This window comes from Heptranchias perlo, chromosome 5 (genome assembly GCF_035084215.1).
Source record: "Heptranchias perlo isolate sHepPer1 chromosome 5, sHepPer1.hap1, whole genome shotgun sequence".
Taxonomy (NCBI): Eukaryota; Metazoa; Chordata; class Chondrichthyes; order Hexanchiformes; family Hexanchidae; genus Heptranchias; species Heptranchias perlo.
In genome coordinates this window covers 6,094,895-6,120,122 of record NC_090329.1, presented here as the reverse complement: position 1 = coordinate 6,120,122, position 25,228 = coordinate 6,094,895, and the positions used below count along the sequence as shown (strand labels likewise).

At 42.7% G+C, this 25,228-nt stretch overlaps 2 protein-coding genes across 11 annotated transcripts in view; one reads left to right on the top strand and one right to left on the bottom strand.

Annotated features, from left to right (window-relative positions):
- The window catches only part of gclc (glutamate-cysteine ligase, catalytic subunit), a 76,988-nt gene extending 56,359 nt beyond the window's left edge, over nucleotides 1-20,629 (bottom strand). The window contains exons 1-2 of one of the 3 annotated variants that reach the window (XM_067983992.1): nucleotides 20,323-20,629; nucleotides 19,647-19,805 (exon numbers count right to left, since the gene is read on the bottom strand). In XM_067983992.1, the coding sequence (XP_067840093.1) occupies nucleotides 19,647-19,796 (150 nt within the window). In that variant the 5' untranslated portion in view covers nucleotides 19,797-19,805; nucleotides 20,323-20,629. Of the gene's footprint in view, nucleotides 1-19,646; nucleotides 19,806-20,028; nucleotides 20,204-20,322 lie in introns of those variants that run through there. The other 2 variants (XM_067983990.1, XM_067983991.1) reach the window with 2 other exon arrangements.
- A 602-nt stretch (nucleotides 20,630-21,231) lies between these two features.
- The window catches only part of eloal (elongin A, like), a 118,791-nt gene continuing 114,794 nt past the window's right edge, over nucleotides 21,232-25,228 (top strand). For 6 of the 8 annotated variants that reach the window (XM_067983986.1, XM_067983987.1, XM_067983984.1 and 3 more), the window contains exons 1-2: nucleotides 21,232-21,458; nucleotides 24,609-24,677. In XM_067983986.1, coding sequence (XP_067840087.1) covers nucleotides 24,652-24,677 — 26 coding nt within the window. In that variant the 5' untranslated portion in view covers nucleotides 21,232-21,458; nucleotides 24,609-24,651. Of the gene's footprint in view, nucleotides 21,459-24,060; nucleotides 24,112-24,608; nucleotides 24,678-25,228 lie in introns of those variants that run through there. The other 2 variants (XM_067983980.1, XM_067983985.1) reach the window with 2 other exon arrangements.

Below are 25,228 nucleotides of genomic sequence, written 5' to 3'. Positions count from 1 at the left end.
TACTATCCTTCACATTGTTTACATTTCCGAATTTTGTGTCTTCTGCAAATTTTAAATTATATCCTGTATACCCAAATCCAGGTCATTGATAGCAAAAAGTGCAGTGGTCCTAATACTGACCCCTGGGGAACACCACTGTATACCTCCCTCCAGTCTGAGAAACAACCATTCACCACTACTCTCTGCTTTCTGTCCTCCAGCCAATTTTGTATCCACACTGCCACTGTCCTTTCAAATCACATGAGCTTTAATTTTGCTAACAAGTCTATTATGTGGTACTTTGTCAAATGTCTTTTGAAAATCCATATACACATCAACTACACTACCCTCATCAACCTCTCCATTACATCAAAGAACTCAATCAAGTTAGTCAAACACAATTTTCCTTTAACAAATCCGTGCTGACTTATTTATTAGCCCATACTTTTCCAAGTGCCAATTAATTTTGTCCTGGATTATTGTCCCAAAGCTTCCCTACCAACAATGTTAGGCTGACTGGCCTGTAATTGCTGGGTTTATTACTCTCCCCTTTTTTGAACATTTGTAACATTTGCAATTCTCCAGTGCTCTGGCACCATCCCCATATTTGAAGATTGGAACCACAGCCTCCACAATTTCCACCCTCACTTCCTTTGGTGACGTAGGATGCATCCCATCTTGACCAGGTGAAATTTCTACTTTGAGTATTGCCAATCTTTTAAGTAGCTCCTCTATTTTTATCCTATCCAATATCGCTACTATTTCCTCCTTTACTGCTACAATGGCAGCATCCTCTTCTCGAGTGAGGACCGATGCAAAGTATTCATTTAGTACCTCAGCCATGCCCTCTGCCTCCACAAGAAGATTTTCTTTTAAAATCGGTCCCACCCTTTTATTATTTACACTTTTATAAAACACTTTTGGATTGGCTGCTAATCTATTCTGATACTCTTTGCCCCTCTTACTTCCTTTTTTAGATCTCCTCTGCACTTTCTGTACTCAACCTGGTTTTCTACTGTATTATGTACCTTAAATTTGTCACAAGCCTCCTTTTTCTGTTTCATTTTAATCTCTGTATCTTTAGTTATCCAGGGAGGTCCAACTTGGGATGCCCTTACCTTGCCCCCTAGTGGGAATGTGTCTTCTCTGTACCCGAACCATCTCCCCATTGAAGGCCTCCCATAGTCCAATTACTGTTTTGCCTACCAATTTTTGATTCCAATCCACTTGGGCAAGATCCCTCTTTAGCTCACTGAAATTAGCCCTCCTCCAGTTAAGTATTTTCACATTTGATTGTTCCTTTCCATAATATCTTTCAGTTTTAGAATAATTGTGATCATTGTTCCCCAAATGCTCCCCTACTGAAACATGCGTCAGCTGTCCCACTTCATTCCCCAGAACTAGATCCAGCACTGCTTCCTTTGTTCGGTTGGAAACACACTGTTCAAGAAAGTTCTCTTGTATACATGTGAGGAATGCCTTCCCCTCTTTGCCCTTTACACTGTTACTGTCCCAGTCCATATTGGGATAATTGAAGCCCCCTATTATCACTACTCTATTGTTCTTGAATCTTCCTGTAATTTGCTCCATTATCTCCTTCCCACTCTTTGGTGGCCTATAGTATACATCCAATAGCATAACAGCACCTTTATTTTTTCCTTAATTCTAACCAAATAGATCCTGTCTTTGACCCCTCAACTACATCATCCCTTTCCAGTGCTATAATAGTTTCTTTGATCAATACTACCCGCTCCCCACGCCCCCCCCCCCCCCCCAATCTTTCCTGAATACCTTGTAACCAGGAATATTAAGTACCCAATCCTCTCCTCCTTTGAGCCAGGTCGCTGTTATTGCCACTATATCATTGTCCCATGTGGCGACTTATAGGAACAGGAGTAGGCCATTCAGCCCCTCGTGCCTGCTCTGCCATTTGATAAGATCATGGCTGATCTGTGATCTAACTCCATATACCCACCTTTGGCCCATATCCCTTAATACCTTTGGTTGCCAAAAAGCTATCTATCTCAGATTTAAATTTAGCAATTGAGCTAGTATCAATTGCCATTTGCGGAAGAGAGTTCCAAACTTCTACCACCCTTTGTGTGTAGAAATGTTTTCTAATCTCGCTCCTGAAAGGTCTGGCTCTAATTTTTAGACTGTGCCCCCTACTCCTAAAATCCCCAACCAGCGGAAATAGTCTCTCTCTATCCACCCTATCCGTTTCCCCTTAATATCCTTATAAACTTCGATCAGATCACCCCTTAACGTTCAAACTTCAGAGAATACAACCCCAATTTGAGTAATCTCTCCTCGTAACTTAACCCTTGAAGTCCAGGTGTCATTCTAGTAAACCTACGCTGCACTCCCTCCAGAAAGACATATTGGCCTTGAAGGTGCGGTGCCCAGAACTGCTCACAGTACTCCAGGTGCGGTCTAACCAGGGTTTTGTATAGCTGCAGCGTAACTTCTGCCCCCTTGTACTCTAGTCCTCTAGATATAAAGGCCAGCATTCCATTCGCCTTATTGATTATTTTCTGCACTTGTTCATGACACTTCAATGATCGATGTACCTGAACCCCTAAGTCCCTTTGGACATCCACTGTTTTTAACTTTTTACCATTTAGAAAAGTACCCTGTTCTATCCTTTTTTGATCCAAAGTGGATGACCTCACATTTGTCTACATTGAATTCCATTTGCCACAGTTTTGCCCATTCACCTAATCTATCAATATCGCTTTGTAATTTTATGTTTTCATTTACACTGCAGCTCACCAACTTTATTCACCACGCTACATGCATTTATGCACATGCACTCCAAACTCATCTTAAGACTGCCTCACATTTGCCCCATCTGATCCATATTTCTGAACTATTCTTCACTCTCATGCTACTTGTTCCTCCCAGTATCTCTGTGCACCTGGTTTCTCCTCTCTAACGTTTCCTTCTGATGCCCACCCCCCCTGCCAAATTAATTTAATCCCTCCCCCACAGCACTAGTCAACCTCCCTGCAGAGACATTGGTCCCAGCTGGGCAGTTGTGTGATGGGCCTTCAGCTTAGTGCTGAATTTGGAGTGACAGATTTTTGACTACATTTACTGACAAAATTGTGCATGGCAGTTTACAAAATCATTTGGAAAACAGAAACTAGTCACTAAAACAAGAGATTAAAAAAAAAATCACATATAAAGTAGTAGTTTTCAAAATGACAAGACTATTAGAAGTCACTCATTTTAAACATATCGACAGGAATTTCTTCTTACAAATTTGATTTTACTTCAGAATTTATGTTGATGTTGGAATCTGTTTTTTCATAAAGTGACAAACATTTTTTGCACGAGACTCAGGAATAATGGAGCAAATTTTTAATAAAGCAATTAAGTAGTCACATGAATGTTGAAAGTTTTTTTTAAAAAAAGAAACACTCATCATATAAGTAAAGCTCAGCATCTACATGGTAACTATTGCCATATTGCATCTGGTGAGGCCAAGGATTGCCTCCCTCCCATATAACATTTTTGGTGCCATCCTGGTGCTAGATCTGTAGGATTACACTGAACCATGACCCTTCAGTGTTGAGAAACTGATGGAATTGAATTGGAGCCTTTTGCAGGTCATTCTGCATGTTGAATGGGAGTGTTACTAATGTGTTAGAAATTGGTGGGAGTTGTCTATAGGCTTCCAAACAGTAGTGGTAATGTAGGGGACTGCATCAAACAGGACATTAGAGATGCATGCAACAAGGGTACTACAGTAATCATGAGTAACTTTAATCTACATATACACTGGCCAAACTGAATTAGCAATAATACTGTGGAGGATGAATTCCTGGAGTGTGTACAAGATAGTTTTTTAGACCAGTACGTTGAGGAGCCAACTAGGGATTAGGCTATCCTAGATTGGGTACTGTGCAATGAGAAGGGGTTAATTAATAATCTAGTTGTGCGGGGTCCTTTAGGGAAGAGTGACCATAACATGATAGAATTCATTAAGATGGAAAGTGAAGTCGTCCAATCCGAAACTAGGGTACTAAATCTAAACAAAGGAAACTACGAAGGTATGAGGAGTGAATTGGCTATGATAGATTGGGGAACTTCATTAAAAGGCATGACTGTGGATAGGCAATGGCTAACATTTAAGGAACAAATGCATGAATTGCAAGAGTTATACATTCCTTTCTGGCGCAAAAACACAAAGGAAAAGCGGCACAACCATGGCTAACAAAAGAAATTAAGGATAGTATTAGATCCAAAAGAGGAGTCATAACGTTGTCAGAAAAAGTAGCAAGCCTGAGGATTGGAAGCAGTTTAGAATTCTGCAAAAAAGGACCAAGAGATTGATTAAGAGGGGGAAAAATAGGAGTATGAGTGTAAGCTTGCAAGGAACATAAAAGTGGACTGTAAAAGCTTCTACAAGTATGTAAAAAGAAAAAGATTAGTGAAGACAAATGTAGGTCCCTTACAGTCAGAAACAGGAGAATTTATAATGGGGAACAAGGAAATGGCAAAACAATTAAACAAATACTTTGGTTCTATCTTCACGGAAGAGGACAAATAACTTCCCAGAAATGCTAGGAAGCTAAGGGTCTAGTGAGAAGGAGGAATTAAAGGAAATTAGTATTAGTAAAAAAAGTGCTGGAGAAATTAATGGGACTGAAAGCTGATAAAATGCCCAGGGCCTGATGATCTGCATCCCAGAGTACTACGAGAGGTAGCCATGGAAATAGTGAATGCATTGGTTGTCATCTTCTAAAATTCTATAGGTTGTGGAACAGTTCCTGCAGATCAGAGAGTGGCAAACGTCACCCCACTATTTAAAAAAGGGAAAGAAAACAGGGAACTACAGACCAGTTAGCCTAACATGATATCAAGAAACAGCTGAGTGCACTGGATACAGCAAAGGCTATGGGCCCCAACAACATCCCGGCTGTAGTGCTGAAGACTTGTGCTCCAGAACCAGCTGCGCCTCTAGCCAAGCTGTTCCAGTACAGCTACAACACTGGCATCTACCAGACAATGTGGAAAACTGCCCAGGTACGTCCTGTCCACAAAAAGCAGGACAAATCCAATCCGGCCAATTACCACCCTATCAGTCTACTCTCAAATCATCAGCAACGTTATGAAGGTGTCGTCGACAGTGCCATCAAGCGGCACTTACTCACCAATGCTCAGCTTGGGTTCCGCCAGGACCACTCGGCTCCAGACCTCATTACAGCCCTGGTACAAACATGGACAAAAGAGCTGAATTCCAGAGATGAAGAGAGAGTGACTGCCCTTGACATCAAGGCAGCATTTGACCGAGTGTGGCACCAAGGAGCCCTAGTAAAATTGAAGTCAATGGGAATCAGGGGGAAAACTCTCCAGTGGCTGGAGTCATACATAGCACAAAGGATGATGGTAGTGGTTGTTAGAGGCCAATCATCTCAGCCCCAGGGCATTGCTGCAGGAGTTCCTCAAGGCAGTGTCCTAGGCCCAACCATCTTCAGCTGCTTCATCAATGACCTTCCCTCCATCATAAGGTCAGAAATGGGGATATTCACTGATGATTGCATAGTGTTCAGTTCCATTTGTAACCCCTCAGATAACGAAGCAGTCCGAGCCCTCATGCAGCAAGACTTGGACAACATCCAGGCTTGGGCTGATAAGTGGCAAGTAACATTCGCACCAGACAATGACCATCTCCAACAAGAGAGAGTGTCTAACCACCTCCCCATGACATTCAACGGCATTACCATCGCCGAATCCCCCACCAACATCCTGGGGGTCACCATTGACCAGAAACTTAACTGGACCAGCCACATAAATACTCTGGCTATAAGAGCAGGTCAGAGGCTGGGTATTCTGCAGCAAGTGACTCACCACCTGACTCCCCAGAGTCTTTCCACCATCTACAAGGCACAAGTCAGAAGTGTGATGGAATACTCTCCACTTGCCTGGATAAGTGCAACACTCAAGAAGCTCGACATCATCCAAGATAAAGCAGCCCGCTTGATTGGCACTCCATCCACCACCCTAAACATTCACTCCCTTCACCACCGGCGAACTGTGGCTGCAATGTGTACCATCCACAGGATGCACTGCAGCAACTCACCAAGGCTTCTCCCACAGCACCTCCCAAACCCGTGACCTCTACCACCTAGAATGACAAGAGCAACAGGCACGTAGGAACACCACTAACTGCACGTTCCCCTCCAAATCACACCATCCTGACTTGGAAATATAATTGCTGTTCCTTAATCGTCACTAGGTCAAAATCCTGGAACTCCCTACCTAACAGCACTGTGGGAGAACCTTCACTACACGGACTGCAGCGGTTCAAGGCAGCTCACCACCACCTTCTCAAGGGCAATTAGGGATGTGCAATAAATGCTGGCCTCGCCAGCAATGCCCACATCCCATGAACAAATAAAAAAAAAAGTAGGGAAAATGCTAGAGTCTATTATAAAGGATGTGATAACAGGACACTTAGAAAATATCAATGGAATTAGACAAAGTCAACATGGATTTATGAAAGGGAAATACTGTTTGACAAACCTACTGGAGTTTTTTGAGGATGTAACTGGTAGAATAGATAAGGGAGAACGAGTGGATGTGGTTTATTTTGATTTTCAGAAGGCCTTTGATAAAGTCCCACATAAGAGGTTAGTGTGCAAAATTAAAGCACATGGGATTGACTGTAATATACTGGCATGGATTGAAAATGGGTTAACAGAAAGGAAACAGAGTAGGAATAAATGGGTCTTTTTCCGGGTGGCAGGCAGTGACTAGTGGGGTACCGCAGGGATCAGTGCTTGGGCCCCAGCTATTCACAATATATATCAATGATTTGGATGGGGGAACCAAATGTAATATTTCCAAGTTTGCTGACGACACAAAGCTAGGTGGGATCGTGAGTTGTGGTGAGGATGCAAAGAGGCTTCAGGGCGATTTAGACAAGTTGAGTGAGTGGGCAAATACATGGCTATGCAGTATAATGTGGATAAATGTGAAGTTGTCCACTTCGGAAGGAAGAACAGAAAGGCAGAGTATTATTTAAATGGTGATAGATTGGGAAATGGTATTATGCAAAGGGATCTGGGTGTCCTTGTACACCAGTCACTGAAAGCAAACATGCAGGTGCAGCAAGCAATTAGGAAGGCAAATGATATGTTGGCCTTCATTGCAAGAGGATGTGAGTACAGGAGCAAGGATGTCTTACTGCAGTTATACAGGGCGTTGGTAAGACCACACCTGGAGTATTGTGTGCAGTTCTTGGTTTACCCAAGAAAGGATATACTTGCTATAGAGGGAGTGCAGCAAGGTTCACCAGACTGATTCCTGGGATGGCAGGACTGTCATATGAGGAGAGATTGGGTTGACTAGGCCTGTATTCACTAGTTTAGGAGAGAGGGGATCTCACTGAAACATAATCTGACAAGGCTAGACAGACTGGATGCAGGGAGAATGTTTTTCCTGGCTGGGGGGGTCTAGAACGAGGGGTCACAGTCTCAGGATAAGGGGTAGGACATTTAGGACTGAGATGAGGAGAAATTTCTTCTCTCAGAGGGTGGTCAATCTTTGGAATTCTCTACCACAGAAGGCTGTGGAGGCCAAGTCACTGAATATATTTAAGAAGGAGATAGATAGATATCTAGACACAAGAGGCATCAAGGGGTATGGGGGGAGAGCAGGAATATGGTATTGAGATAGAGGAATCAGCCATTATCATATTGAATGGCGGAGCAGGCTCGAAGGGCCGAATGGCCTATTCCTATTTTCTGTTGTGCTCTCTTTGTGCTGCTTCAATCAGAAGCATTGAAACTAGGTTAGTCAATCTTCAAAATCAATGGGCAGTTTTTATGTAATGCTAGTGTGCCACTTACTACAGGTCATATCACTACAGAATTTCCCCCCTACCCCCCAGTCTGTGGATGCTTTAAGTGACACAACCTTCCAGACTTATAGCTTCAGTTCTGGACTCCTTGTTGCCATCTCAGTGGTCCAAACCAGCAATCCTTCTTTCCAATTTAGGAAAAAGGTGCTGACCATCTATGGTTAGCCATTTTTCTTTTTCAAGGGATACTCAATTCAATGAGATGGTCATGCATAGATACATTTTTCTGAAAGTGTGGCTACAAGTGGGGCGGGAGTGGGGGAGGGAAATTTGCCATGAAAAAAGTTCCAATTGTTTTTCATATAATGCATTTCATCTGTTTTGCCCATTACAAATACTTCTTGAATTGGATAAGTAGTGTCATCAAGTTTAAGCACCTTAGATTCAGTCAACAGAGAAGAAAACATTGGGCCAGATTTTGCTGACAAAATAACAGCGAGGCTAATGGGGCTCTCCTTTATTTCTGCATAAATGGTACAGCAACTTATGGCAAGAAGCAGATGCACAGTTAAATTTGAATATCCAAAAGTTGCTGTCCAAGATGCACCAGTCCACAAAAACAGCATTTTGCTGTCTGCCTCACCACTGACATGCATCGAATGCCATGAAGTTGCTGCATTTGCACAGTCGACACAAACTAAACCCACCAGATATTTAGGGCTAGTAATTACAAGCATAAGCATCCTTAACATAAGTGTTAATGACTGCCAATCAACCTCTCTGGCACTAAAATAAACCAGTATAAGAGTGGAGTCCAATTCCTTCAGGTTGACATTTTTGGGGAGATTTTAATAATGTCAAATTTATTTTTTTTAACAAAAACTTTTGACTTTTTTTCCCTCTTAATCTGATCTTTCCCTTTATTTCTCTTTGTAGCTGATTTGACATTGAATTCAACCTCTTTAATTCATGCTCCTTCTCAGTCCTTCTGCTGTTTATTTCTTAATCCTTCAATCTCATTGGATAAGGAGATACCTTGTTCACTCCGGTCCCAGATGCCCTGATTCCCTTGCTGCACTGTTATCAACTCACTTCCAGCAACTGTGGGCAATAATTTTTTGAGCTGAAGTCTAACAGATGCCCTGCTACAACAAATTCTGGCCCATTATATACTGTATCAGATCCTATGTCCAGTTGAAAGTAGTACACTGAAACAAGTCTCATGACAAATTTGCAAATCTGCAAATGTTATTATCTAGTTCATGAATGGGGTTGAAGAATAATCCAATACCACATTCAACACATTGGTTTTTTTTTGCTACCAAGATCATGGAAAAGACACCTATGGAATACAGATTATGACAACAGGTTGCAATCTTAAAACAATATTGGAGCTTTGCGGGTTAAACTTGGAAAGTGGGCAAAGTAATGAAATTTTGTTTAGTTTTATCTTGGAAATTTTAAGTTGTCACTTCCCTTAGGAGATAAATTGAGCAATGGTATTGTACAGAGTTTATGGAAAGAAATGAGTTGATGGGCTAAGTTTCCTTTTCTCATTCCAGTTTTATATTAATTACATGTCCTGCAGTTGGTCAAATTTTTCTAAATACATGAAGTTTTGAAGTGATTACACCGACACAGTAGCTGTTCCTAGTGGGGAGGAAGTCAGCTGCAGCAATACGTTTCCAGATAAAAGTTCATTCATGTGTAAATTCATTAGTCCATCAAAAAGTCAGTTTCCCAACGGCCCAGCAAAATTTATCCTGTAATCCTTGAGCCACACAGACCAGGAGGAACACTGATTCAATCTCCAATCTGTGCTACTGTAGTCAACCAACTTGGAGAGAAAGAGACTTGCATTTATAGAACTCCTTTCATGAACTCAGGACGTCCCAAAGCGTTTTACATCCAATGAAGTTCTTGTGAAGTGTAGTCACTGTTGTAGTGTAGAAAACTTGGCAGTCAAGTTGCACACAGCATGGTCCTACAAACAGCAATGAAATAAATGACCAGATAATCTGTTTTAGTTATGTTGGTTGAGGGATAAGTATTGGCTGGGACACAGGTAGAACTTTCCTGCTCTTCTCCAAACAGTGCCACAGGATCTTTTATGACCACCCGAGGGGGCAAACATAAGTTTAATGTCTCATCCGAAAGACGGCACCTCAATCAGTGCAGCATTCCCTCAGTACTGCACTGGAGTATCAGCATGGATTATGTGCTTAGGTTTCTAGAGTGGGACTTGAACCCATGACTTCTGACTCAGAGGCATGAGTACTACCACTGTTTTGGCACCCCGGGTTAGGATTAAAGAGAAAATTCACTCCAGTTCCCACATCTAGTCATCCTGGTTAGAAATAGATCATGAGCACATCAGGTGGAAGACACAGTCAGCTGTGGTTCTTTCCCCCACCCCCACTCAAATAGCCAGCCAACACTAAGTCAATAGTCACATGAATAATGGCCACTTGGTCAAGATACCAGAGTGTGACCGGTACCCATGGAACTATATCGCAAAGAGCAAAACCTTAATCAGGAAAGGGGGGGGGGGTAAAAAGGGACTTGCACAGCAATGTCGCAGATTGCATCAATCAGAGTTCCAAGTCGCAGCATTACTCCTTTGATAAGTAGGCAAATACTGAAGAATCCAACAAGCCAACAGTGACCAGGGTAGTTCTCCCTGCTCCCAGTTGCCCAGCTGAAATTAGAAGCTTGTTGCACAGGCAACTGTAGACAGTACTTCTGTACCCCACAATGTTGCTCCACTAATGTGCTAGAGAGCACACTGATGACAAATTTTGGTTCTAGTATGAAACCTTTTCATAAGTCACCAAAAGACCAAATATGCCAATAAGGTATTTGGTGTCTGAGGTGTAAATCAATTTGTAGAAGACTGCATCCCACAACTTAAATTTGAAAATGTTGGATGTCATGTTATGAATTATTTTACAATGAAAATGCTGCCTTTGCTGAACAGTTAAAGTATTGGGGAGCAATAACATTTCACAAGCATGTTGCATAATCCATGCAGCAATTTTCTGCAAATGCATTTGCAAAACCAAAATCACATAAAAGCAATTCTGTTCACTGTGTAAATCAATGATTTCGATATAGGGAGTGGTGTCAAAATTTGCATAATACCAAAATAGGTGGTATGTCAATTCTTTAGCAGACCCAAGGAAACAGAGGATATTGACAAGATGGGGGAATAGGTTAAACGGTGGTAGGTGGAATTCAATGAGGCAATGCGTTTTGGTAAAAAAAGCAGCAGTAATTATGCTTTGAATGACATTAGGCTCATGCTGTGGAAGAGCAGAGGAACTTGGGGGTACAGGTTTACGGAATATTAAAGGCTGTATCCCAGGTTGATAAGGCTATAAAAAGCTAATAGCGTTCTAGGTTTTATCTCAAGAGGTAAAGAACCTATCCAAGACCTTAAGATAGTTAGAGTAATGTGTTTAGTATTGGGCTCCACACTATAGGAAGGATATTGGACCTTTTGGAGGGTAGAATGCAGAATCACTTGGATGGATGCCTGCTATGAAATACAAATATCAAGACTTGGAAAGTTGGGTCTTTTTTTGTTAGAACAGCACAGATTATCGAGTGATGTAAAAGAAGTTTTTTAAATTATGAAAGGATGGCCAGTAGTTGAGGGGTCAAAAACAAGGGGCCATAAATAGAACATTAAATACAAAAGATTTAGTACAAAAGGCAGGAGGCTTCTTTACACAGAATTGTGAGGCTGTGGAATTCACTTTCTGCGTTAGTGGTTAAGGCAGACACTATGTCAAAATTCAAGATCAGATTAGTTAGGTGGATTAAGGAAAAGGTGTTGAAGTGATATGGGAACAGGGTGGGTAAATGTGATTAGAACTATTTGCTCACGTAGAGGGTAAATGCCAACATGGACTTGTTGGGCATAATGGCCTGTTTGTGTTGTAACTATGTATTTCTATGTACAAAATTGATTATGTAGTAGTTTGAATTCCTTATCAAAATTACAGAGTTGATGAAGGTAGTGCAGTTAATGGTATGTATATTTACTTTCAAAAGTGCCACATAATACTTATTAGCAAAATTGAAGCCCATGGGATAAAGGGACAGTGGCAGAAGAGATACAAAATTGGGTGAACGGTTGTTTCTCAGGGAAGTATACAGTGGTATCCCCCAGGCGTCAGTATTTTTCATGTATATTAATGACCTGGAATTGGCAATAGGGGGGCACAATTTCAAAGTCAGCAGATGCCACAAAACTTGGAAATGTAGTAAACAGTTTGGAGGATAACAACAGACCGGGGGGCGGGGGGGGGGCATAGACAGATGGGTGAAATAGGCAGACACATGGCAGATGAAATTTAATGCAGAGAAGTATGAAGTGATGCCTTTTGGAAGGAAGAATGAGGAGAGGCAATATAAATTAAATGGTACAATTTTAAAGGGGTTGCAGGAAGAGAAAGACCTGGGGGTTCACATACACAAATCTTTGAAGGTGTCAGGACAAGTTACTACAGCTGTTAAAAAGTATACAAGATCCTGGGCTTTATAAATAGAGGCATATACAAAAGCAAGGAAGTTATGCTAAAGGTTTATAAATCACTGGCTAGGCCTCAGCTAGAGTATTTTTTCTAATTCTGGGAAACACACTTTAGGGTGTCAAGGCCTTGGAGAAGATTTACCAGAATGATACTAGGAATGACGAACTTATGTGGAGACACTAGAGAAGCTGAGATTGTTCTCCTTAGAGCAGAGAGGGTTAAGGGGAGATTGAATAGGTTTTGATAGAATAAATGAGAAATAATTTCCATTGGCGGGTGGGTCAGTAACCAGAGGACACAGACTTAAGATAATTGGCAAAAGAACCAGAGAGAAGATGAACTATTGTTTTTAAACACAGTTATGATCTGCAATGCACTGCTTAAAAGCAGATTCAATAGTAACTACCAAAAGGAAATTGGATATATATTTGAAACAGAAAAATGTGCAGAGTTGTGGGGAAAGAGCTGGGGAGAGGGACTAATATGATAGCTTTTTAAAGAATCAGCACAGACATGGTGGGCTGAACGGCTTCCTTCTGTGCTGAAAGATTCTAGCTAAATCCTGAAATTTGGAAAGTCAGTCAAAATAATGTAATACATTTAGCATATTTAACAATTAACTCCTAATGTGTAAAAGTATACCACATTACACTTGCATAACCCGCTCAGTTTAAGAATTGATCTGACACTGAAGATTTTAATGATATGGCAAAGTTTTATTACTGGAAAACTAAACACGATATTGCAAGAACTTGAAAAGAAAATTCTGAAACATCAGCAATTTAAAATTTGTTCAAGCAGTTTGATCCTCAAACTGATTATGCAAGAAATGCTGGAGATCATTACTTTGCACAAGAAGATTACAACTTACAAAGCTATTCCTGTATAATAGTCCATGTTTAAGCAGATATCTGCCAGTTATGAAAAATTTAAGGTAATGCAGCTGTCACGTTTCAGGAATTTTGATTTATTCTCCACAGTAATGATTTGGGATTAAGTTATGCGTAAGAGTTCAAAAGCATCGTAATTGGCAAGTTCAAAATAAGTCACAACTTGCAAGCACTGAAAATGTGGATTAAGGCTAGACAAACCAGTTGGTGGAATATTGCAGTTCAGTCTACTTCAAAACAGAGAGAGAGCCATTTGTCTCCAAGTCAGGAAGGGCCACTACTTGAAAAGAATGGGGGGGGGGGGGGAAGTAAAGAAGGAATAGAAAAGGAGGTAGCTGATTTTATTAACAGGCCAACTGAAATAACAAATCACTGAATGGGGAAGTCAGCCCTTCTAATTTCTGTGACAACAAAAAAAAGTCAAGGGTAATCAGCCAGCTAATTGATTAGTTACGGGAAGGAAGGCTGGCCTAGCAAAAGAATGTCACTCATCAAAACAAGATTTGATTACATCTGTTGCTCTATATGTTCACTTGATGTTTTAATAAAGCAGTTTAACAATGTTTATGTGGCCTCATCTCACTAAAAAGTGTTAAGAATTCACCTTTATATAAAAAAATGGAAGAAAAGAATTGCATTTATATAGCACTTTTCTTGACCTCAGGACATCCCAAAGCATTCCACAGCCAATGAAATATTTTTAAATGCTATATAAATTCTTATAGTCCTCATAGGCCCTCCGATTTAAATTGGTGCCCAACCTCAATTTATCTGTAGTATCCAAAAACAGAGTTTCCCTTTTTCTAAATGGAGTATACTTTTCTGTACCTTTGCAATCTCTTTAGAACACCCCACACACTTGCTCTGCAGTCAATGTGCCAGTTTCTCTTTTCACCTCACCTAGCTCAATCATCCCTAATCCAATCTGTGCTCTAGTTTTTGTACTGACATTTTCCCTTTCTATTTGGATGTTAAACCTGACTATATTATGATCACTACTCCCAAAGTGCTCATCCACATTTAGCTCAACCTGATCCAGCAATGCTTCCACGCTTGTAGGCGTACTAACATACCACTTGAGGAAGAAGTCTTGTACACATTTTAGGTATTCCATTCTCTTTTCTCCATTTACTCACCCCCTGTTCCTATAATTAAAATCTCGCAGGATAATAATTTTGTTCCTATTCATCTCTAATCTGACTGCAAATTTCCTTTCTACAATTGAGGTCTGTAATACACCCCTACTAATGTAACAAGATCCTTTTTATTTCCTTGAGCTTCAATTTGAAAAGCTCCATTATACTTCTGTTCCCCAAGTTTTCTCCTCTCCAATGAGAAGAGCCCCAGTTCCATCAGTGAGTTTACACTTATCTACATCAAACTGCAACACACACAGCATCAGTCCCAAAACATAGCCCTGTGGGACACCACAATTAAACCCCTTCACCCATTTACAGACAATTTCCCACCACCCACACATTCAAATCCATCTCAGCATGGGATGGGCAATAAATGCTGGCCTTGCCAGCGACGCCCACATTCCATAGAACGAATAAAAAAAAATTCTGCAATTTTCCTCAGTACTAAGTTTGCTAATGTTCCACTCATGTTTAGTTCTGTTATCACAGTCCAAGCTGAAGAACCTGCTTACATCTATGCTGATTTTAATGGGACAACGTACTCTTTAATTGTATTTCCCCCCCGCCCCCGCCTAGTGAAAAACAATTGTGGTTTTGCAAGTCTCTAATCGGTGTTCACCAATAAATTAATGTCCACAATACAACATACTTTATTTAAATAAAACATCTGACCAGGAATTAAAGGCCAATTATTGTCTCAATGGGCTGTTTTCAACCAGCCTCAGTGCCTATAACAGCACACTTCAAAAACAATTTCCAAGCACTTTTCCAGAAAAGTAGCCCTGTCTTTAAAAAAATGTTCTTACCTTTTTCTTTTAACAACTTTTTTTCCCCCCTCCATATTAACTTTTGTTAAAACAGCTAATCTAATTACAGGGAAAAAAAGATTACATACTTCGTATATAAAGCATCATCCAAACATCACAGTGGGGTTATCAACTGTTCCGGGAAAACCACACCAGACAGCAACACCCTCAAGTAATGTTGACCATACATTTTAATGGGCGAAGTCAACCCACGTGGTTTCCCCACACACCATATAAAAAGGCAAGATTATGTAATTGAGCGGCAGCTTGTTTCGTGCAGACAGATATAACATTCTTCACTCCATGTCGCATTCTATAATTCCAACTTGAGTAAATTTCCTTTTTCTCATCAGATTACAGTACTTGCTGTTTCTCCAGTTCTATCATTCTTTTAGATTATATTTGTTCTTAGTTTTCAAAAGAAAACCATAACTGAGCACACTATGGCTCATCTGGTCCCCATTTGTGGCTGGTAAACTTGCTTTTTCTGCTTGGGTTGACACCTCTGCAACAACGAGCACCACTTAAGTTATTCTGTTGTCGTGGTTAAAGCTCTGCATTACTTGATACCACTGCCTCGCACTGTCTTGATAATTTGTTTTGTCATTGTTTAAGATCTAACAACGCCACAATATTGTTCAGCAGCAGGTTCTCCACTAGCCACAAAACAATTGCTGTTCTAAATGTAATAGTGCCTTTCATAGCTACTGTAGACATGTCTCTGAAGCACAAAATATTTTTAAAATTTCGCTGATGGGATGTGGGTGTCGCTGGCGAGGCCAGCATTTATTGCCCATCCCTAATTGCCCTGGAGAAGGTGGTGGTGAGCTGCCATCTTGAACCTCTGCAGTCTGTGTGATGAAGGTTCTCCCACAGTGCTGTTAGGAAGGGAGTTCCAGGGTTTTGACCCAGCGACGATGAAGGAACTGCGATATATTTCCAAGTCGGGACGGTGTGTGACTTGAAGGGGGAATGTGCAGGTGGTGTTGTTCCCATGTGCCTGCTGCTCTTGTCCTTCTAGGTGGTAGAGGTCGTGGGTTTGGGAGGGGCTGTCGAAGATGCCTTGGCGAGTTGCTGCACTGCATCCTGTGGATGGTACACATTGCAGCCACAGTGCACCGGTGGTGAAGGGAGTGAATGTTTAAGGGTGGTGGATGGGGTGCCAATCAAGCGGGCTGCTTTGTCCTGGATGGTGTTGAGCTTCTTGAGTGTTGTTGGAGCTGCACTCATCCAGGCAAGTGGAGAGTATTCCATCACACTCCTGACTTGTGCCTTGTAGATGGTGGAAAGGCTTTGGGGAGTCAGGAGGTGAGTCACTCGCCGCAGAATACCCAGCCTCTGACCTGCTCTTGTAGCCACAGTATTTATGTGGCTGGTCCAGTTAAGTTTCTGGTCAATGGTGACCCCCCAGGATGTTGATGGTGGGGGATTTGACGCTGATAATGACGTTGAATGTCAAGGGGGTGTGGTTAGACTCTCTCTTGTTGGAGGAGATGGTCATTGCCTGGCACGAATGTTACTTGCCACTTATCAGCCCAAGCCTGGATGTTGTCCAGGTCTTGTTGCACGTGGGCGCGGACTGCTTCATTATCTGAGGGGTTGGGAATGGAACTGAACACTGCGCAATCATCAGCGAACATGCCCATTTCTGACTTTATGATAGAGGGAAGGTCATTGATGAAGCATTTACACTTGTGAAATCCATTTCGGATTCTGCATTTGCACCCACTGGGACTAGCTGCAGAGAATTTGCCACAATATTTAGGGAAACAAATTGCTTGAGAAAACCACTCGCCATGTTAACAGGTTTACTCATTGCCCAGCTCTTCAATACTAACTGGCACACCATAAAGTCCTGATGTTGTATACAGTGTACCAAATTACTTTAGCAGACATGTCAACCATCTTGTCACATATGGTCACAAGAACCAAGACAGACCAAGTTCCAAGCAAAGACCTGCAAGATGGATAGCAGGATATATTCTCTATTGTCAATACCTCCCTGGCAGGAAATCCAGTGGTTTAGTCAAATACTACCAAGAAGACTGCTTCTCAGGCATCCAGAAAACATATATCCATCAATAATATATGTAAAGCTACCACACGCAGTAACTCCTATCGGTTTACCAAACAACTGCTTAGACTTAGCAGCTGCAGAAAACACCAATAGATCTGTCACAGATAATTTACAAGATTCGGAATCTTGGGCTTTATTAATAGAGACAAAGATTCCTAATCTTGTAAATTATCTGTGTAACAGCTAAAGGTGGTTACCCAAAGCAAATTTTACAACTGTTAGCAAAGCCTCAATTAACTGACATCCTTTATGGCAAATGTAATGCAGGAAACGTGGCAGCCAATTTACACGCAGCAAGGTCCCACAAACAAACAGCAATAAGACAAGACTAGACAATCTGTTTTAGTGATGTTAATTGAGGGTTAAATATTGACCAGGACATCGGGGAGAACTCACCTGCTCTTTGTATGGTGCAATGGAATCTTTTACACCCATCTGAGAGGGCAGGATGGGGCCTCTGTACTGCACTGACGAGGAGGAGATGGACACCGACACTGAACGCATCTACCAGGACAAATCTATTGGTGTTTTCTGCAGCTGCTAAGTCTAAGCAGTTGTTTGGTAAACCGATAGGAGTTACTGCGTGTGGTAGCTTTACATATATTATTGATGGATATATGTTTTCTGGATGCCTGAGAAGCAGTCTTCTTGGTAGCCATGTTTTCTCAAGCAATTTGTTTCCCTAAATATTGTGGCAAATTCTCTGCAGCTAGTCCCAGTGGGTGCAAACGCAGAATCTGAAATAGATTTTGCAAGTGTAAATGCTTCATCAATGACCTTCCCTCTATCATAAGGTCAGAAATGGGGATGTTCGCTGATGATTGCACAGTGTTCAGTTCCATTCGCAACCCCTCAAATAATGAAGCAGTCCGAGCCCACATGCAACAAGACCTGGACAACATCCAGGTTTGGGCTCATAAGTGGCAAGTGACATTCGCGCCAGACAAGTGCCAGGCAATGACCATCTCCAACAAAAGTGTCTAACCACCTCCCCTTGACATTCAACAGCATTATCAACGCCGAATCCCCCACCATCAACATCCTGGGGGTCACTTGACCAGAAACTTAACTGGACCAGCCATATAAATATTGTGGCTGCAAGGGCAGGTCAGAGGCTGGGTATTCTACAGCGAGTGACTCACTACCTGACTCCCCAAAGCCTTTCCACCATCTACAAGGCACAAGTCAGGAGTGTGATGGAATACTCTCCACTTGCCTGGATGAGTGCAGCTCCAACAACACTCAAGAAGCTCGACACCATCCAGGTCAAAGCAGCCCGCTTGATTGGCACCCCATCCACCACCCTAAACATGCACTCCCTTCACCACCGGCACACAGTGGCTGCAATGTGTACCATCCACATGATGCACTGCAGCAACTCGCCAAGGCTTCTTCGACAGCACCTCCCAAACCCACGACTTCTACCACCTAGAAGGACAAGAGCAGCAGGTACATGGGAACAACACCTGCACGTTCCCCTTCAAGTCACACACCATCCCGACCTGGAAATATATCACCGTTGGGTCAAAATCGTAGAACTCCCTTCCTAACAGCACTGTGGGAGAACCTTCACCACACAATGCAGCGGTTCAAGAAGACGGCTCACCACCACCTTCTCAAGGGCAATTAGGGATGGGCAATAAATGTCGTCCTCACCAGCGACACCCACATCCCATGAACGAATAAAAAAGACTGGAGAAGCTGGGGTTGTTCTCCTTAGAACAGAGGACGTTAAACAGAGATTCGATAGAAATGTTCAAAATCATGAACGGTTGAGTGTAAATAAGGAAAAACTGTTCCCAATGGCAGAAAGGTCAGTAACCAGAGGACACAGATTTAAGGTGACCAGCAAACGAGCCACAGGCAACATGAGGAAACATTTTTTAAATGGAGCAAGTTGTAATGATCTGCTTGAAAGGGTGGTGGAACCAGATTCAATAGTAACTTTCAAAAGGGAATTGGATAAATACTTGAAGGGAAAAATTTACAGGGCTATGTGGAAAGAGCAGGGGTATAGGACTAATTGGATGGCTCTTTCAAAGAGCCGGCACAGGTGCAATGGGCCAAACGGCCTCCTCCTGTGCTATACCTATGATACTAGTCAGGCTCTGAAAGCAAAAGACAGGTTAGTGTTGTTAGTGCATGTCTTTTACGTGTGATCCAATAGGTTGTCAAGCCTGAAGTATTAACTGTTCTCTTTCAGGTGCCGAGTAACCACTTCTAGAACAATCTATTTCAGCAGTTGCCGTTTTATCTCTCAATTTTACAGATTTTAGATGCAGGAAGAGATACTTGCAGAGGAAAGAACACGACACATGATTAAAAGTCAACCGCGGCGGTCACAGATCATATGGGGATTAGCAACAGACATTTCAGCAGCCTGCACTGCGCGTTTTTGTTCCCTTACCTCGTCCCCCCATTTCAGCACGTCCTTCTGCCGGTCCTTGACTTTATTGTAGATGTTGAGGAACTGGATGATGCCGTGCTTGCGAACGTGATCAGCGTATCTCTTCGTCTCTTCCCAGTTCAATGGCGAACCCTCCGACAGCAGACCCATAACCACCGACTGGAAGGTTGGAGGGGGGGGGGGGGGAGAAAGAGAATGAGAGAAACACCCAAGAGGTTAATAACTGTTTCTTACAGATGTGTAAAAGGTCCTTCCTCAGGAGTGTCTATATAATTTTTTTTTTTGTTTTGGACTTCAATCGCCCCCCCCCCCCGCTCAGGGAGACCTTGACCGTGGCCCCCCCCGCTCACCCACCCACCCACCCACCTCAGGCAACACTCACCGCGTTTCCCAGATCAGGCTGAGCCCCGAGATAGAGGAGAGAATTTTTTTTTTTAAATCCCCCCTCCCCACACAAAAAAAAAACCTCACTAATCAATGAACAGCGCTCGCTCGCCGGCCGGCCGGCTCGGTGAGGGCCGCGGCTCAGTGACGGTAGCTCGATGGTCCCGGCGGGGGGGGGGGGGGGGGGCAGGAGACGGAGGAGGTTGGCGGGGGCGGGGGCGGGGGGGGGGGGGGGGGGGAAGAGAGCTGCTCCGCTAACGCGAAAAAGGAATCGCACGCGATTGATCCTTACGGAGCGTGACTGCGGAGCCTTGATTGCTACCCTCCGCCTGGGGGCGTGTGTCTAGTGCCCAGCTCTCTCACTCCCTGCACATACGACGGCTGCCGCTGCCTCCCTCTCTCCCTCTCTCCCTCTCCCTCTATGCGGCGCTTCTCCGCTCTTCACAAACTTTGCCGCGACCCCGCAGCATCCCACATCACGTGGCCCGCTAGATAGCGAGCTCGAGCCCGACCGTTGACGTCACGTAACACAATGCTACCCCGCCCCTTTTTTCAGTCTCTCTCTCTCCTCCCACCGGTCCATCCACCCGGGCCGGCTCGAGCGCAACTGCTCAACACCACGTGACCCAATGCGGCCCCCGCCCCCCTTTTCAGTCTCTCTCTCCTCCCACGATGTGGAGGTGCCGCTGATGGGCTGGGGTGGACAAAATGTAAGGAATCTTACAACCACCAGGTTATAGTCCAACAGTTTTAAAACTGTTGGACTGTAAGCTGGTGGTTGTAAGATTCCTGACATCTCCTCCTCCTCCTCCCACCAAGCCCCCGACCCCCGGGCCGGCTCGAGCTCAACTGCTCAACGCCACGTGACCCAATACGGCCCCTGCCCCGCCCCGCCCCTTTTCAATCCCTGTCCCTCGGGCCGGCTCGAGCGCAACTGCTCAACGCCACGTGACCCAATACGGCCCCCTGCCCCGCCTCTTTTCCTTCTCTCTCCTCCCTCCAGCCCCCCCGGTCCCTCCGGGCTGGCTCGAGCGCAACTGCTCAACGCCACGTGACCCAATGCGGCCCCCTGCCCCGCCCCTTTTCCTTCTCACTCCTCCCCCCCCCCCACCCCCCCCCCCCCCCCCCCGCTGCCCGCTGGCTCGAGCGCGACCGTTAACGTCACGCGCCCGGTGACTCAGCACTTTCCTGACAACAACATTAACAATGGCGGTCGCTGTCAGCTTGCCAGGGTTTTGAGGGTGTTACCATCCGCACCGCCTGGTCTCTGCTTTTCAAAAAAAATTATCTCCGCTCAACAGCCGTCTAATTTGAAACGCGGTTTTGTTTTTGTTTTCTTTCTAGCGTGCCCGACCTTTGCACCAATTCCTATCCGCAGTCTATTCAGGATTCCCCGCTGAAAACAAAACAAACCGCTTATTTCAATAGGTAAGGCAGTTTCCACTGTAAATGTGGAGATAGGAATTTTAAAAAATGGAAATACAAAAATATGGACAAATGTGTGGCATGGTCTAATTATTCCCTGCCGACAAACCCTGCTTCACCTGAAGACTACACTTGGTCTTGAGTTCCCATGTCCAAAGCCACGGGAGATCAACTAGTAATATAATAATTTGCTATGCGTGCTGTGCACTTCTTATTTTTGCATCACAATAGGCTTTTCCCATTATAAGGTCACACAGTCACGTCTGCAGCTGCACGTTTCTATCACTAGATGCGGCTTCAGAAACTGCAGATTCCATACCTATACCCGCAGGATCACTGAGACACTGAGGGAAATTCGTTTCGTCCTGAATTTCTGTGGGCAAAGCCATGGGAGATCCAGTCGTCCACATTAAACAATTCCAGGTCACATTATGATGTGGAGATGCTGGTGATGGACTGGGGTGGACAAATGTAAGGAATCTTACAACACCAGGTTATAGTCCAACAAATTTATTTTAAAATCACAAGCTTTCGGAGATTATCCCCTTCGAAAGCTTGTGATTTTAAAATAAATTTGTTGGACTATAACCTGGTGTTGTAAGGTCACATTACAGCATAGGTTCGATTCAGAGTAAATTCTTCCTACTCTTCCTGTAATCCTAACATTAGAAGAACAATGCCAGTTGCATCAGTGTGCATTTTCTCTTTCCCATCTTGTAGCTTCCCAGAGTGAGATTGTCCTGTTTTCTGCTGTGGGTTCTTCTCCACTAGACAATGGATTAAAACTTCATATGGAATGCTTACAGTTAGCAGACATGGGCGACTTTCATCTTATTGCAATGTTAGTTAGATTTGGATGAAGAAAGACCGCTCTGGAATATCAGCAGTATCATATCGCTATTAAATGAATAGCCTCGACTACCACCCTCACACCTGTTTAAGCTGTTGACCACCTTCTGGATCAAGAAAAACTTCCTGGAATCTGGTCCAAATTTGTCCATTACAACTTTGGACCTATGCCTTCTTGTCCTGCTGCACTTGGAAGAGTAGAACTGGCACATTTGCAGTTTAGAAAGGTTAAGAAGGAAAGCAGTGATCACAGTAATATTAGTAAAATAGAAAGAATGGCGAGAATAGAGAATGATCACAACAGATTTTCTGACAAGCTGTTTCTTGCACCTTGTCTTTGAGTGTGTGAGAAGTTAAAAGATCTGCCATATCTGGAGAGGGTCTGGACAGATTTGAGCTTTATAGAGAGTTATGAGTCGTTGAGGGATATGTTTTTGGTGTGAAAAAGGAAACCAAACTTGTTGGAGACAGTTTTTATTGAGGAGGAGATGTGAAAGTCCCACTGGAGATAATAAGGCCAAGAATGGTGTCAGGACAAGTAGAGAAGGCTGTTAAAAAAGCACATGGGATCCTGGGCTTTAAACCCTAAGAACGGGTGGGCTGGGGCAGGTGGGAGTTGAAAATAGTTGTTTTTTGGGTCGCGACCGCAACCCAGCTTTATTTCCAGGTTTAACGTCGGCACGTAAAAGTACAGGCTTCCCACTGGGAATGCAAAGTCCAAAAATTTTGTGGTTGTGACCCAAAAAAACAATTATTTTCAACTCCCACCCGCCCCCAACCCACCCGTTCTTGGGTTTAAAATCACTCCCATAGAGTACAAAAACAAGGAAGTTATGCTAAACCTTTATAAAACACGCCTGAGGAAGGGGAAAGCCCCCGAAAGCTTGTGGGATTAAAAATAAAATCGTTGGACTATAACTTGGTGTTGTAAAATTGTTTACAATTTATAAAACACCAGTTAGGCCTCAGCTGGAGTTCTGTGTTCATTTTGGGTTCCACACTTTAGGAAGGATGTCAAGGCCTTAGAGAGGGTGCAGAAGAGATTTAATAGGGATGAGGGACTTCAGTTATGTGGAGATACTGGAGAAGCTGGGGTTGTTCTCCTTAGAGCAGAGAAGGTTAAGAGGAGATTTCATAGAGGTGTTCAAGATCATGAATGGTTTTAATAGAGTAAATAAGGAGAAACTGTTTCCAATGGCAGAAAGGTCAGTAACTAGAGGACATAGAATTAAGGTGATTGGCAAAAGAGCCAGAGGCAACATGAGGAAACTTTTTTTTTTACGCAGCGAGTTGTTATGATCTGGAATGCACTGCCTGAAAGGGTGGTGGAAGCAGATTCAACAGTAACTTTCAAAAGGGAATTGGAAAAAAATTACAGGGCTATGGGGAAAAAGCATGGTAATCGGACTAATTCTAGAGCAATTTAGGGGAAAACTAGCCATAAACATAGCTTTGTGCAAGACCAAATGATGGTAACTTAGTGTATGGGCCACAATATGTCAAAGACTTGTAGGATTTTCTTTTTTGGGTTTTAGACTTATAATAGAGAAAGGAAACCTTCATTCAACCACTATAGATTTTTGTATATGTGTGAGAGATGAAAAGATGGTATTTAACACAATTCATTACCTGGTTTCTTATTTACAGTAAGTAAACAGCTAATTTCTATTATTCTATCATTCATTCTCATTTGCATTTTACTGGTAACATATTCTGATTCTTGACTAACCTTCATATATTCAGCAGTTACTGTTATAAAAGATTGTGCTCATTGCAGCTTTCTCTCAGCTGCTGAATATATCAGTGGGTAAGGTGACCAACAAGTTATGTTTTCATTTTTATAAATTCTTTTTGCTTTTATGTTTTATTTCATCACAACAGGTACGGTCAAAGATATGTACTGGTTGATCTCCTTTGGTGTTGTTCAAAAACAAATTTTTAAAGATTTTTTTCCTATCTTGGTTTCTCTCCCACACTGTAATTCTTTCTAGCTCCCTCTTTCCCTATGCCTTCTGTGTCTCCCACTTTTTCCCTCTCTTTCCCACTGCCTTATACATTTTCATCATTGTCTCTGTATTTCTCTTTCTACAAATATTGCTGTGGATAAAATTTAAAGAGTACTCAGAGCTGAAGCACCTTCTCATGTGTTTTTCTCCTGCATTATGATACTTTTAGAGACATTTTAAAAAATGTTAACAGGGAGCCAGTCACAGAACTAAAATGTTTAGCTTTCTTTCTGATCATTTATTGAATTGGTATATTTTGGAGGTTGTACTTCTAATTTATAACTTTGTTCTTGTTCAGTTGAACTTTCAAGATGTAAGCCAAGATGTAACGTTAATGAGCGATGCAAGACAGCTCAAACAACATATGGTGAGTATGGGCCATAGTTCAAACATAGTTATTAATAAAAAATTAAATGTTCCAGAAATTAATTTATAAGTAATAAAGTCTGGTTTAAATGGGAGAATCTTCTGGTGGACAATCACCAATGTCTGATTTTATGGCATGGAGTTGGAGGCAACCTATTGGCTTGGATAGGGAATTGGTTAGCAGGTGGGAGACAGAGAATAGGGATAATGGGTATGTACTCACATTGGCAGGATGTGACGAGTGGTGTCCCCCAGGGATCTGTACTGGGGCCTCAGCTTTTCATTATATTTATGACTTAGATGGAGGAACAAAATATCCAAGTTTGCTGATGCCGCTAAGTTAGATGACACAGTAAATAGTATAGATGGAAGCAGAAAGTTGCAAAGTGATAATGATAGATTAAATGAGTGGACAGAACTGAGGTTGATAGAGTTCAATGTGGGAAAGTGTGAGGTCATCCACTTTGGACCTAAGAAAGATAGATCAGAGTATTTTCTAAATGGCGAGAAGCTAGGAACTGTGGATGAGCAGAGAAAGTACAGAAATCACTA